Raw genomic sequence first — 14311 nt, 5'->3', positions numbered from 1 at the left:
AGGTTGAGTGTCTTGACATTCGAGATGTGAGCATGCAAAGTTTAACGTGGATCGGTCCAGCGGTTTACGAGATTAGCTGCGAACAAACACATGCGCACAGATACACAGAGACAAACATGGACATTGGCAACAAAAAAAAACGTAATCTCCCCTCCTGGCCTGGCCGAGTTAGAAATAAGATGCGCTCTTGACACAAAAGGCTGTTTATAGGTAGCTTTCGGGACTTTGCCGCTGACCTGTAGGGTGTGAGGATGTTGAGGGGCGGAGGCTGTTCGCAGGTAAGGTAGGTCTCCTGCAGTGGGATGGGCAGCGACTGGCGGTCAAACAGCTGCTGGTCGTGGATGGTGGAGCTCCTGAACGCCTTTCTCATAGTGATGTCCTGGAGACACACTGAGGGAGAGAGAGAGATGTTTGTTGCTAAACTCCAAATTGTGTGTTTAACATTGGAGAATAGATATGTGTGTGTGTGTGGTATCATGTGAAAAAGAGAAAGAGAATGTACAAAACAAAAGCCACATACATGCTGGCACACATACACACAAGCTCAATCACCAACTCAAGCCCTCTGTAATAAACATAATCATTGACATTTAGTTCCATTATCATCACTGCCATCAAAAATCAAATTGGCACTGACTCACTAAACACTCATCTGACTCATCTAAACACCTAAACAGAGGGAAATGTCGAAGCCGCTGTCATCCACTCATGGCCCATGCACTTTAGTGATTTGTGAATATCACGTCCCCCTACAAAAAGAAATCCACGTGGCCAGGCTGGGCTCGTCTGGGCTAGACCAAGGTCGTTTGTCACACGCTGTGGGAGTAATTGCCCTCCTTTCATATAGAAACATTTGACATTCGGAGGAGGAGGAATAACAGAGGGAAATCGATGCCGCATAGTCGAAGCTTTCAGACACAAAAAAAAAAGTTAAAAACAGCCTTGAGAAATTGCAGAGAGGATGAGAGAGAAAAAAAAGGGGAAATAAGACAGACACTCAGTAACCCTCAATCTGGCTGGGGCAACTAGAAATGGCGTTTCTTGGGAAGGGTTCCAGAGAGTTACAATCAGACCTGAATTATGCATTAGACATGCCAAGTGGGATACACTTTATTCCTTCTCCAGGGAGCGATGGCACTGTTTTAGTTACAGAGAACAGTGTAATGTGGCAGATAATGCTTAATCTGTACTCCATCGTACAGCGCTACAGCAGTATCACGCACCGAAAAACAGCCAATCTACAAGCTCACAACGTGTCACATCGCAACACATTGTGAGCTTGTAGATGGGAGACATACCTGAAGTATAAATTTGGCTTAAAAGCATTATAGTCTACCATTAGTAACTCTGCAAGAATGCTACACTATTTGAGGCGCCTTTCTCCAGATACCGACTACTGCATACACATACTTATACTGTAGTATAGTATAGATGTTCTCCCCTTAACCTTGATGACAGCAACAATGTTCTCTTCCAAATGAAGAGCTATTTAAGATCCGGTTTCCCTGTCGTCCAAGCCGTTGCCCATTTAGAATGAGAGCCATTTGCAAAGCAGCCAGTTTGACAGAATACCCCCTTTCCAGATTGCATAGACAGGCCAAGGCAATGACTCCCAGAGTTAGTGTTTAAGTAGTGGAGCGACAAGCTGCCTGAGGTGCTGCTTGACTATTAAACAAACACTATCACAGATCTGAGGTCTTGTGAAGGAGCAGAGCAGAGCAGAGAGGGGAAGAGATAATAAAACTGACATGGAAAAAGTGAGTCAGTGACAACGAAAAAATTGGTGGGGGTGAGAGAGAGAGAGAGAGAGAGAGAGAGAGAGAGAGAGAGAGCTAGAGGGTGGGTTAGACATGAAGGACTTTCCCTGACAGCTGATGGCATAAGGGAAAAACTCTAAGCGGCCTTATAGATATCACACACACAACAACACGCAAACATACTCTCTCACACACACACACCTGAAAAGGGACACTTGACGTTCTGGAGTGACAGGTCTAGTAATGGCACTTCTAAATCATTAGGGACTCTCAGCACGCTTGCTGGGCACTTTACCGCATCAGCAACAGGTGTCCTTTCAGGGTCACAGGCTGTCTAGAGCCCAGGAGTACGCACAACAAGGCAGGCCAGAAGAATGGCCTCTTTAATTCATGCCATCTCCCCCATTCTTTGCTCCCCCGAGCATCCAATACCTGCAAGCTGAATCATAATGGTATATATGAGCCACAATAGATTGCTATGTGGATAGATGGAGCGGTCTTTGTTGGAGCCAGACAGATAGTGCTGCTGGCCCACAGATAAGTGTTGTTGATGAGGGTTTTTTGGCACCGATCAACAAACACCGCTGCATTGTGTGTACAGTGTGTGTGTGTGTGTGTGTGTGTGTGTGTGTGTGTGTGTGTGTGTGTGTGTGTGTGTGTGTGTGTGTGTGTGTGTGTGTGTGTGTGTGTGTGTGTGAGAAAGAGAGACAGAGCAGCAGACGTGTCATACTGTCAGACGCGTTGTGAAATGCGGGCGTGAGAGAGTGCGCCGGACAACAAAGGGAGGGACGTCTGTGTCAGGATGGATTCGATGCAGAGTGGCCCCTGAGAACCCTCTGACTTCTGAGATATAGGCCCGCTGTGCTGATCGATACGGGAATTGCACACACAGTGCACAAACACAGCAGATGTGACCCGTGAGGGACATCTGCATAAAACACTCACTCACTCACTCACTCATCCACACCCCCATGGATGAACACATAATGTGTTGTCGAAACAACCTAATTAGAGTTAAACATCTATTCAGCAGAACTACCAAATACACCAAGTCTGGGGATAAATTTAGCAAATGTGCAATGTCTTAGTGAGTGACTGTGTGCATGCGTTTGTGTGTGTTTACGTGTGTGTGTGTGTGTGTGTTAGGCTTAGCTGTGGCAACCTCTGATTTCAAGAAGAATTACTTATCAGTGAAAAGTGGGGGATAGTTTATCTCTTTCTCTCTCTCATATCTCTCCCTCAGATACCATGATAGTATCTCGTTAATACACTCTCGACTAGAGAGGGGTGAAGAAGCCCTCAACGCACGCACACACACACACACACACACACACACACACACACACACACACACACACACACACACACACACACACACACACACACACACACACACACACACACACACACACACACACACACACACACACACACACACACACACACACACACACACACACACACACACACACACAGCGCTATCTCCTTCAACCATACCCCCCAAAAATATTCTATGAAGTTATCTTTTTTTGCATGTCTTCCCAATCCATGTCTCATAGCAGTGGAATCCCATGCATAGCCGCAGAAGATAAGGACAGGCTCAAACCAAGCTGCCTGTCAGCATGCTGCGCTGGCCAGCTTGCCTCTTGCACTTTGGCACAATGCAAATGTTGCCCTACTTCTTGTCTCCTGCACACCTCTTCCCTCTGTCTTCATACTCCCCCTGCACCCCTCTTCCGTCTCCTCCTCTGCATTCTTATCGCCACCCACTCTTTGACTCTTCTTTCTTTTGCTTTAATTCTTTCATTGCTTTCCCCTCCTTTTTGCCCTCTCCATCCGTTAATGTCAATGACCCCCATAACTCTCAGTTACAGACCTGTAAGAGTCAATTTGGAACCCCCTCAAGAACCCAGAGGGTCCCTGGACCCGCACGGAAAATAGGGCCCCTAGTCTGGTGATGAGCACTAACTCGAAACATTGTTGGTGGATGTGCCAATAACCTGCATCTAAGGGAGCTACAGTACACTGTGCAGACCTTCTTTTATGTTTTATTATAGTCTTTCTTCGGTCCAGTACCTGCTTTAAAAACATTTCTGGGATCTGCGCAGCTACTTTGTATGTATGTATTGTTTGTTTAGTGGGAGAACACAGGCAACTTCAAGCTAGCAGAAATGAATTGAAGAGAGAAGTTGAACTAACTCAATCACACGGACGCACACATCTGCAATGCAAATAAGATTGGAAGCTCCATCGTATTTGGAGGTCACAGCATTTTAACAGTGTGCTGGGCAGGCAGGCAACATATGAGCTCCCTGTCGCCTGCATCACCTCATTGCATATGCTTTCACTGTGGATCCAATGATGCTGCACCCTATGCATAATGTTATCTATTCGTGGTGTTATAGCATTATCGAGTTGTTTTATGTGTGTCTGGGTGTGCAATTCATATGTTCGTATTTAGCCTGGGCTAGCTTGTTACAGTGCGGTTTTCGCAGTTTCCTTGGCAGCCGGACAGGGAGACAGAGACGCAGAGACATAGTTTAGTCTGATGCAGGGATCACAGTGGCCCAAACATCTGGCCTTTACCCACAATGCTGTTGGATACAAGCCAAGCCTCTGGAGGACAATCAGGGAAGCTGCCTGGTAGGGGATAAGGTTCAGGAACATACATATTCAGAACGTACTACACACACACACACACACACACACACACACACACACACACACACACACACACACACACACACACACACACACACACACACACACACACACACACACACACACACACACACACACACACACACACACACACACACACACACACACACACACACACACACACACACACACAATATGCATTTCAGTGGCTGTGTTCGTGGTGTGTGTGCATGTATGTGGACAAAAGTGTCGATTTTCTTTTCTTTTCAACAAACACACAGCAAAGTAAAAAAACTGCTCATTTAACCAAGTTTCACTTTTTACACTTAAAGAGTTATATCATTCATGATTTTACTGTGTGCACCCATTCCTTCCCCGTCCAAACCTCCAGTCCTCTCAGGCCAACAGCAAGGAAAAGAAATGCCCATCCATCACCCGCTGCCGTCTGGGGCCAGAAGGACCGGGGGACTGATTGAAAAACAAAGCTACTAGGCTAGATGACAACCGGGAGAGCAAACTCCGAGACAGAGCGAGAGAACGACAGGATGATGGAGAAAGAGAGGGGTGTAGGAGAGAGAGGCAGACTACCAACAGAAATAAAAGAGAGAGAGAGAGAGTACATAGAGAGAGAAGAGTCAGGGGGGAGACCCTATAGCGATCCAATAGCATGTCATAATAGACAAACACTCTGCAAAGATATCGGCAAAAATACAAGAACATAGCGAAAAGAGCGGCTCTCAGCGAGTCATAATGCGACGCAGCGTGTTGTGAGCTTGCAGATCGTCCATTTTCACCATTTGATGTACAACAAAGCACAGTACACTATACAGGCTTTAAGTGGTTAAGAGTCTAAGGATCTCTGATGGCTTTTTGGCCTCCTATAAGCCTGCAGCCACAGTGGGTGATATAATAGTTCCATTAAATAGGGGATGCAGGCCATTAGTTTGGCTGGCCAGGGTGATAGGATTGGGTGGGGGGTGGGGGGGGGGTTGACAACACAAATAGCATTCACACACAAGATGGAGGGAGTGCAGAGATCAATCAGTGGAGGATGAGCGAGCGAGGGGCCTGGAGAGGACAACAAAGACGGAGGAGGGGAGAGGAGGAAGATAGCGGAGAGAGAGAGAGAGAGAGAGGGGCCTAAAGGTCAGTTTGAAGGACATCACCCTTTAAAGGAGGCTGCACAGAAGGTAGATAGATATGGGTGGACAAGGACACGCTCTGTGCATGTGTGTGTACATGTACAGGGCTGAATAGGCATACGCTCGCTAAGATAAAGCTCCTTTGACCTCCATTGCTGCCCCAGCAGAGCCTCGACATCCATCACACGGCCTCTCTCTGTCCCTGTCCCTCTCTCACCCTCTCCCTCCATCCCTCATGTCTCGCTCTCTCCTTTTATCTCGCTCTCTCTCACTCTCTCTCCTTTTAACTCCCTCTCTCTCTCTCCCTCTCTCCCTCCCTCTGAGAACTCCACTGACCTTCAGCTATGCACCCCGCTCATCGGCCCCTTCTGCATGCTACGCGTTGACTAATAAAACGTCTGACATTCATCATTCTTTCTGTGAAACCCCAGACTCACAAAAAAGAAAGAAAAAGAGTAGAGGAGAGAAGAGAGAGGCGTAAGCTTAATTTATGCTTTGGTGAAAAGGTTTTGTATTTTCAACAGACCGTTTAGTTTTTTTTGTTTTGCTGAAGCATAAATTAGGCTTCCTGAAAAGTCAGTGCGAAATAGGCAGAGTTCCACCAAAGCACTCTTGAAAATTGTGTGCGTGTCTGATGTGTGTGTGTGTGTGTGTGTGTGTGTGTGTGTGTGTGTGTGTGTGTGTGTGTGTGTGTGTGTGTGTGTGTGTGTGTGTGTGTGTGTGTGTGTGTGTGTGTGTGTGTGTGCGCGCGTGCGTGCGAGGGGTTGTTTAAACTTGAACCCCCTATTCTGGGGGTTTACATTTGCCAGAAATAACAGATTACAAGCTCACAACGCGTTGCAAACGCACTGCGTTGTGAGCTTGTAGATCTGCTATTTCTGGCCAAGAGATTTGGTGTAGAAAAAAACAAGAACAGACCAAGTACACACTAAGTATAGAGGGCCTAAGTGGTTAAGGGCTCCACACAGGGTTTCTTTCACACACCTTCTGGCCACACAAGGGTTTCAGGTTGAAACCTTTTCGTACAATAGGCAGAGTACGATAGCGTGCATTAATACTTAACTGTCGGATTCATAGTCTGCACCCCACCCCCACTAATCCACCTCCCCCCGTTCTTATATTCATCCTTTTTACAGTTGTGATTTATGGTCTATTCCCAGCTGCCACTTGTCCTCCTTTCATCTCTCTCCATCACTCCTGTGTGTAACACATGCCCACACACACAATTATAGAGCGTCTCTATGCCGGGGCATGTTTGTATGTTTGAAATGTGTTTTATAGGGTGTTTGTACTTAGAGAGAGAGTGTGTGTGTGTATGTGTGTATGTGTGTGTGTGTGTGTGTGTGTGTGTGTGTGTGTGTGTGTGTGTGTGTGTGTGTGTGTGTGTGTGTGTGTGTGTGTGTGTGTGTGAGCGAGAGAGATCTGGGTATTGGGGTTGAATACGCAGCAACCCAGATCCGTCATTTGTGATGTAGTGCACCACCTCATGCACGCACACACACAAGTGGGACAGCGACTAGTATCTGCTATTCTCTTTTTCACTGCTGTGATCTACATCCTCAATAATGCATTTCAAATACTGCCAATATTAACATAATACAAGCAAGCGTGTGTGTGTGTGTGTGTGTGTGTGTGTGTGTGTGTGTGTGTGTGTGTGTGTGTGTGTGTGTGTGTGTGTGTGTGTGTGTGTGTGTGTGTGTGTGTGTGTGTGTGTGTGTGTGTGTGTGTGTGTCTGTGTGTGTGTCTGTGAATGAGAGAGAGAGAGAGAGAGAGAGAGAGAGAGAGAGAGAGAGAGAGAAATAAGGGTGGCATTTACTGGAAGTGAAACCTTCAGCTAACCACACCCACAACTGTCCATCTCTCATGGATGCTGGATAGTCTATCATCTAACTCCTCCTCTCTCCACCACCACTCTCTTTTCTACATAAGAAGTGATGGCTTGGTCCATGTCATAATAAATCAGATGTCAGATGGTTTGTCAGACATCTGACAACCATTTTGAAACGGCAAACCTGAAAATATTCCCTGAAAGAATGGACTTCTCTGACGAGTCTATGTCATCGTGTGAAGTGTGCATTTTCATATCACATTTTGAATAATCAACGGAATTCGATCCGAACCCTGTCTGTAAGAGTCAAACATTCGGGTTACTTTGATTGCTGCTGACTTGTGCGCTTCTGAAACTACAGCTAAAGGATGAGAGAACTGTCCAATTACTGAGTGGCAGCAGGTTTTTTTGCACCGCTCGCTCGCAGAACCCAAACGGGCAGAAGGGAAGTGGAGCAGTGGTGAATTTATTCTCAAGAGGTCATTATCTGGATCAGTCCTCTCTTGTGGATCTCTAACCTGCAGCGGGGAGACCATTTTGACCTGGCCTGGAACATTCTGCAGTGTGAGGCTTTTACACTCCACTGCTTTTTACTGCAGTGGCCCGCGTTACGCACCCGTCCTCCCTCTCTTTCTCTCCGTCCCCCCCAAACCCCCAGCTCACTCCCCCACCCTTAAGCTGCAACTGAGCTGATCCTTATCCACTGTCTTCAGACAACAGGGATAGAAGCCGGGCTAAATTATAACACAAGCCAATGGACACACACACACGCGTGCGTGCATGGCATGCGCACAAAATCTAAAATGCACCCTTATATTATTCATGTTACTGTAATGGCTAGCATTTTGCCAGAGCAGTACAGCAGCTGGTTGTTTTGCTTCTTGGTGCTTCTTTTTTATGTTCAGTTCTTTCCTAGGTGTGTGCTGAATTATATTTGGGTCGATGCTTGGACCCCGTAGGGTAAGAGTTTGTGTGTCTGTGTGTGGCTAAGAGATATAAAGTAAGGTTCTCTCTCTGTGTGTGTGTGTGTGTGTGTGTGTGTGTGTGTGTGTGTGTGTGTGTGTGTGTGTGTGTGTGTGTGTGTGTGTGTGTGTGTGTGTGTGTGTGTTTGTTGGCACTTCAACCCCTGCAGGCTACTACGTAATGGATCTCAAGTCCCTGTATGCTGCTGAGGTAATGTGGAGTCACTTACAGCTCAGACAGGAGTGGCCTGTACAACAGACTGCCTTTATTAGATCACACGCCATTATTCAATTAGCACAGTTATGTGGACAAGGATAAGGATGAGGATGAGGAGAGGAGAGGAGAGGAGAGACTGCAGGCGAAGAAAAAACTAAAAAACCTTGGCTTTGGCTTATGTAGAAGTAGCCTGGGATCAATACCATTTTCGTGTTTCTGATCCGGTCCGGAGCGGAAATAACTTGACATTATGAGGCGGCCGGAACACGCGACCGGAACCTCCGGCGCCGTGCGCCTCCAAATGATTCCACAAGTTTAAAATGTGTTTAGTTTGGTATAATCGTTTAGTTTCTTTTGAGATAATAATCGTTTGGAGTGGACGTAGGATCGTAGGACGACTAGCGAGACTAAACTAATTGATTCGCATTATGTGGGGGAACAAAAACAATGCGACGCCAAGCGGAACCCACCACCGTAACACAATTGTTTATTTCCTTTTTTTAAAACTGGATCACACAGCTCAGTTTTAGAATGAATACCAGGCTTTCCTCCGCGGTGGAAAGCCTGGTGACGCGAGGTTAATATAGAAGTCCTTCCAATTCTCTTGGACTCCATTAAGCACTTAAACGCTCTATAGTTCGCAAACTAAAACTTAGTTGACTGGGATCAGCTCTGCACTTGGCTGGCTCTTTTTTCCCCCTCTGCACCTAATCTAAGAATAGGGATGCTAGGGTTCAACTAGTTAAACACTTAATCCGTGACATTTTCAAACACACAATTCCTTTGCTCCAACACTACATGATCTTGTATCATGGCATCAAAGCCATGCGTTTGCTCTTCATGTGGAGAACCAGGTGAGTGTATTATTGTCAAGGAGGCAGCTGGAGAACCATTGTGCAATGCCATAAACATCCCACTGGCCCAAGGGAAATCGATACGGCGCCATGGAGCGTGGCATTGCCTCGTTGTAGTCTTTCTCTTCTCCCTCTCACTACCTACTGTACCCACTATGCTCTACTCTCTCTCTCCCCCTTTCTCTCTCTCTCTCTCTCCGCCTTCCACAGGAAAACCCATTTTACCTGACAGTCCCTGCCTATTATCCCACTCCTTTTTTATTAGCGCTCGCAAACAGATTGGGTCCTCCTCCCATAGATCCAATTTCCCCCCACAAGGAGAGGCTTGTGGTGGGTGGTGGGAGAGCGAGCGCCCCGGCCAGAGTAGAACCTCTGGCAGCCAGCTCTCGCTTTCTAAACCCGGGGTTTGTTTCTGCTGGAGGATGAAAAATGACACCGCCTTATAGCTGCCTGTTCCTCTAATAATGGCCATTAACACTGCAGGGAGAGGAGATACAGTACATCCATATAAGTGTGCGCACGCACACCCACACGCACACACACACACACACACACACACACACAGTAAAAGTTGACCCATGTGAACCCGGGTCCATTTTCATATTAACACTGAGGATTTTACTGTGTGCGTGCTCATTTGTATTCAGTTACACACATGGGCATTGGCAAAGGAGGAGCTGGGGACTGGGGGAGAGGGGACAGTTTGAAAGTTTGAGAAAGTAACCTGTGTGTGTGTGTGTGTGTGTGTGTGTGTGTGTGTGTGTGTGTGTGTGTGTGTGTGTGTGTGTGTGTGTGTGTGTGTGTGTGTGTGTGTGTGTGTGTGTGTGAAGGTAACTCACGTTCCTCCTCTTTGGGGTCCAGCTGTGTGACACTGATGGAGAGACGATCGACACGCTCCTGCAGGGAGTTGACGCGAAAGGAAAAGGTGTGGGCCTCGTTGAACAGCTCCCCAAACAGGTCCTCCGCATACTTACCTACACACACACACACACACACAAGCACACACAACGTGATACAACGCATAAGCATACGCAAAGCTGTTCACAAATACACAGTACTGACCATCACAGTACTGACTGGACCAATAGTCAACTACTTTACCACTCACTTTGAAAATCTAGTTTAAATCAAGAAAAAAAACAATCACAACAGACTAGAAGCAGGTACTAATGTTTTAAATAATTTAGCTTGTTTGCAATATGCGATAATTTGGGTTAATTTGTGCGAAGAGTTGCACAGTGCAATTTTCACTGTTAATTTTACTCTGAGAGCAGGGTCTGAAATTAACACCAGCTATGTGGGTAGATCTTTCATTTGGCAAAATGAAAAAAATGGTTTTAGAAACCACCTGAGACTTTGGCGGGGTGATTTTTTATTCATTTTCTGCAACAGAATATATATGCATTGATGGTTCAGTGCTTAACAAAACATCAGCTTTGCACCAAATGTGGGTACGTTTTTCAGTTGGCTGAAAAGTACGTTTCAGAAACCACCCGACACGTTGGCAGGTGATATTGTTCTGCAACAAAATATCTGCATTGATGGTTCAGTGCTTAAGAAAATACCAGCCTTGGTGTGGCTCATAGCACAGGCACATTTTTTGCAATAAAATATCAGAATTGATGGCTCAGCAGCACGAGTATGGTTTGTAACAAAATATCAGCCTTGGTGGCGCTCTAGCTCTAGATTGATTGTTTGATTGAATACTTTATTAACAGTTTGCAAATAGTACACTGGTACGATTATACAATGGTGCTAAATGGCACCAAAAAAATACCTAAGAGGGCGTGTATGTTTCAATTGTGGTTCCATCTCATGTTCTCATCAACACACCAGTAATGTCTAGGTGTTGGAGTGTTCCATAATCCATCACTTGTCTACCTCCACTGTGCTGACATGTGCTATATTTCCTATGTGCACATACACTTTTAGACATATTTAAGGTGGACCTATCACACAATCTCCACTGTAACGCTTCATTTCCCATTGAAGAAGCATGACATTTTGTTTTATATCTAGGATCGTTTTAACGCTATTTGGTGGTTGGTAGAGTTTTGGATTGTGTAGTTACCATGCCATGATATTACTCCAAATATTGGTAAGATATCTTCAATAGTTTTTTTCCATCGAAAAATGGACAATTCAAGATATTCTGCCCTTGATTTGCATTGCATGGTGAAACAGGTCTCAAAGTCACACTTTTAGCACACAAACGAACACGAACAAAGCAGTCTGACAAGGTACGGTTCAGCCTTTTTTCCCCCTTAACGATTGATAAATGTAATATCACAGCTTACATGTGCAATAACAAACAGTGACTTGATCCTCTTCCTAATTCAAATTGTGAAATCCATTCCAAGCTGACATTTTAATAAAAAATAAAACATAAAATAATTATATAGCTCATCAATATTTGGAGTAATATCATGCATGGAAAGTTAACTACACAACCCAAAACCTCTACCAAAGTTTAAATAGTTTTAATCCATTTAAAATATATTTTTTATGCAGTGTTATCATGCAGATTAATTGTGGCTTAGTAAAACATGTTTGGCAGGTATAATTTTTCATCTACCACACATTTGGCTGGTGAGCTACTGTTAAATGAGTGTAAAATGGACTCAAATGGACCCTGATCCATTTTTACACTCTCAATGTTAAATTGAAACTGACGTTGTCAGTGTGAGTCATCGGGGCAGCTAATGTAGATGTTTCCTCATTTTCAATGGAAAAGAATGTGTGTGTGTGTGTATTTCAACATCTTGAAAGTATTTTAAATGCATGCTTTTTAGCAGTTTCATCACTTAGTTCCCCCGTGACTTTGAATTGAGGTGGGGTTATTGCGGCAGTTATAATGTCCTACTAAAAGTAGGCATAGATTTTCCTGTGCAAAGCGCGCAGAGCTGGACACACCATTAAGTTTTGGCATTCAGTGCCGTTTGCGTAGCGTGTCCTCGACACTAACCATTTTCCATTTACATGGGATTTATGTGCACCCATATAAGTGTCTGTGGTATGTGTGTGTGTGTACTGCAGTAGTGGAAAGTAACTAAGTACATTTACTTAAGTATTGTACTTAAGTACAATTTTGAGGTATTTGTACTTTACTTGAGTATTTCCAATATCCAATACTTTTACTTCTACTCCACTACATCTCGGATCCAGATATTGTACTTTTACTGTACGATGCGACGCATTTTGAGCTTGTAGATCGGCTATTTTCAAAAGATTTTTATACATTTGAAAACTTGAAAGGGGACATTCTGCATAATGAGTACTTTTACTTTTGGTACTTAAAGTAAAATTTGATACCAATACTGTTGTACTTTAACTCAAGTGAAATTTTAATTCCGGACTTTTACTAACAGAGTATTTCTACATTGCAGTATTGATACTTTTTACTTAAGTACAGCAATTGAGTACTTTTTCCACCACTGGTGTATGTACTGTATGTGTGTGGGTGGGTGTCCGTGGCACTGACTGAGGCTGCTGAGTTGGCGGATGACGTTGGCCAGAGAGACGTTGGTCACGCACTCCAACTCATTCTTGATGTTTCTGGGCAGCACCGTGTGGCACAGGTGCCTGGGCTCAATGCTGCGCTTCACCAGCGGCATCTTTCTGCAGCGATACCGCTAACCTGCAGACCTGTCAGGGGAGAGGAGAGGAGAGGAGAGGAGAGGAGAAGACGCTTTATTAGTGCACCAAGCCTCGCTTCCTTGATCCTTTATCTGTCATCATGGTATATGAAACCTATTAAGTCAGACAGAAGAGCTACTGTAGGTAGCGAGGATAGAGGGGAAAATGGCCCGCATTACATTGATTGCCTTGCTATCATTGCACCAGAATGATCACAACAGAGGAGAGGGGGTGGGGGTGCCGGAGTGGTGTGTGCGTGCGTGCGTGAAAAATCACTATTGGCAGAAATGCAGTGTGAGTGTGAGTTCACGTGGATGAACAGTTATGTAGGAGAAATAAGGATGCATAGGAATGCATAAAAAAGAGTGAAACAGTACTGTCACTATCAACAGCCATGCTGGCTGTCAGTGTTGTCTATCCTTTGTCATCCTCATCAACATCATCATCATCATCGTCATGCATCGCCTAGTTAATGTGCTGTGGCGCTCTGCCTGCCTGCTCAGCCATGCTAATGCTTTTAACCCATTAAGACCTGAGGCGATTCTTTAAAAAAATCTAAATCCTAACAGTTTTTTGAAAAAAAAATTAAAAAAAGATTTTTCAAAAATAGCAGATCTACAAGCTCGTAGCGCGGCACTCGGTGCCGCGCTATGAGCTTGTATATCTGCTATTTTTGAATAGCCAAAGACATCTAAAGTTACACAGATGCGTTCCAGGTATCAATGGGTTAAGGCTGCAGCATTGGCCTGCTTAGCCCTAATTGCCCCATTCCACACCAGTAGCGGTGCAAAAGTTCATGTATCTAATCGATATAATTGATTATAAAAAAAGTATCAATAATAGACCATTTAATAAGATAATAGATACATAATCTATCCCAAGTGAGCTTGTAGATCGGCATTTTTTTTTTTACGTTTTCAAAACTCGCAATATTTTCACCAACCCAATGCCCAGAATATAGGGACAGAAAAGGTTGAAAGTGGTTAAAAACATCGGCTGCATACTGTAAGTGCAGATACCGATCTCGTCCAAAAGGTCAAACAATGACCGACATATCTAGCCTGGCATGGCCAGACTAATATTAATATCACTGCATAGATATTAGTCTGGAATCTCTGTGTGGAACCTGCATTTCCAAGGGGCAGATAAAAGAAGAAAAAAAGACTCTTGCGATAAACCCGACCCATATTTGCATACTGGGCCCTAATTGGTGCCCCACAACTTTGGGGGCAGCTAAATCCAATCACAATCGAG

General features: G+C 44.8%; 1 protein-coding gene across 2 annotated transcripts in view; it reads right to left on the bottom strand.

Moving 5' to 3' along the window:
* The window catches only part of LOC308103550 (actin-binding protein WASF1-like), a 50396-nt gene extending 37340 nt beyond the window's left edge, over window positions 1-13056 (bottom strand). For both annotated transcript variants that reach the window (XM_080453573.1, XM_080453574.1), the window contains exons 1-3: window positions 12903-13056; window positions 10261-10395; window positions 237-390 (exon numbers count right to left, since the gene is read on the bottom strand). In XM_080453573.1, the coding sequence (XP_080309699.1) occupies window positions 237-390; window positions 10261-10395; window positions 12903-13035 (422 nt within the window). In that variant the 5' untranslated portion in view covers window positions 13036-13056. The remainder of the gene's footprint in view (window positions 1-236; window positions 391-10260; window positions 10396-12902) is intronic.
* Between the last annotated feature and the right edge of the window lie 1255 nt (window positions 13057-14311).

Source organism: Gymnoscopelus braueri, assembly GCF_963280865.1.
Source record: "Gymnoscopelus braueri genome assembly, chromosome: 16".
Taxonomy (NCBI): Eukaryota; Metazoa; Chordata; class Actinopteri; order Myctophiformes; family Myctophidae; genus Gymnoscopelus; species Gymnoscopelus braueri.
The sequence above is the reverse complement of the archived record's forward strand: the minus strand, read 5'-3'. Positions and strand labels throughout refer to the sequence as shown.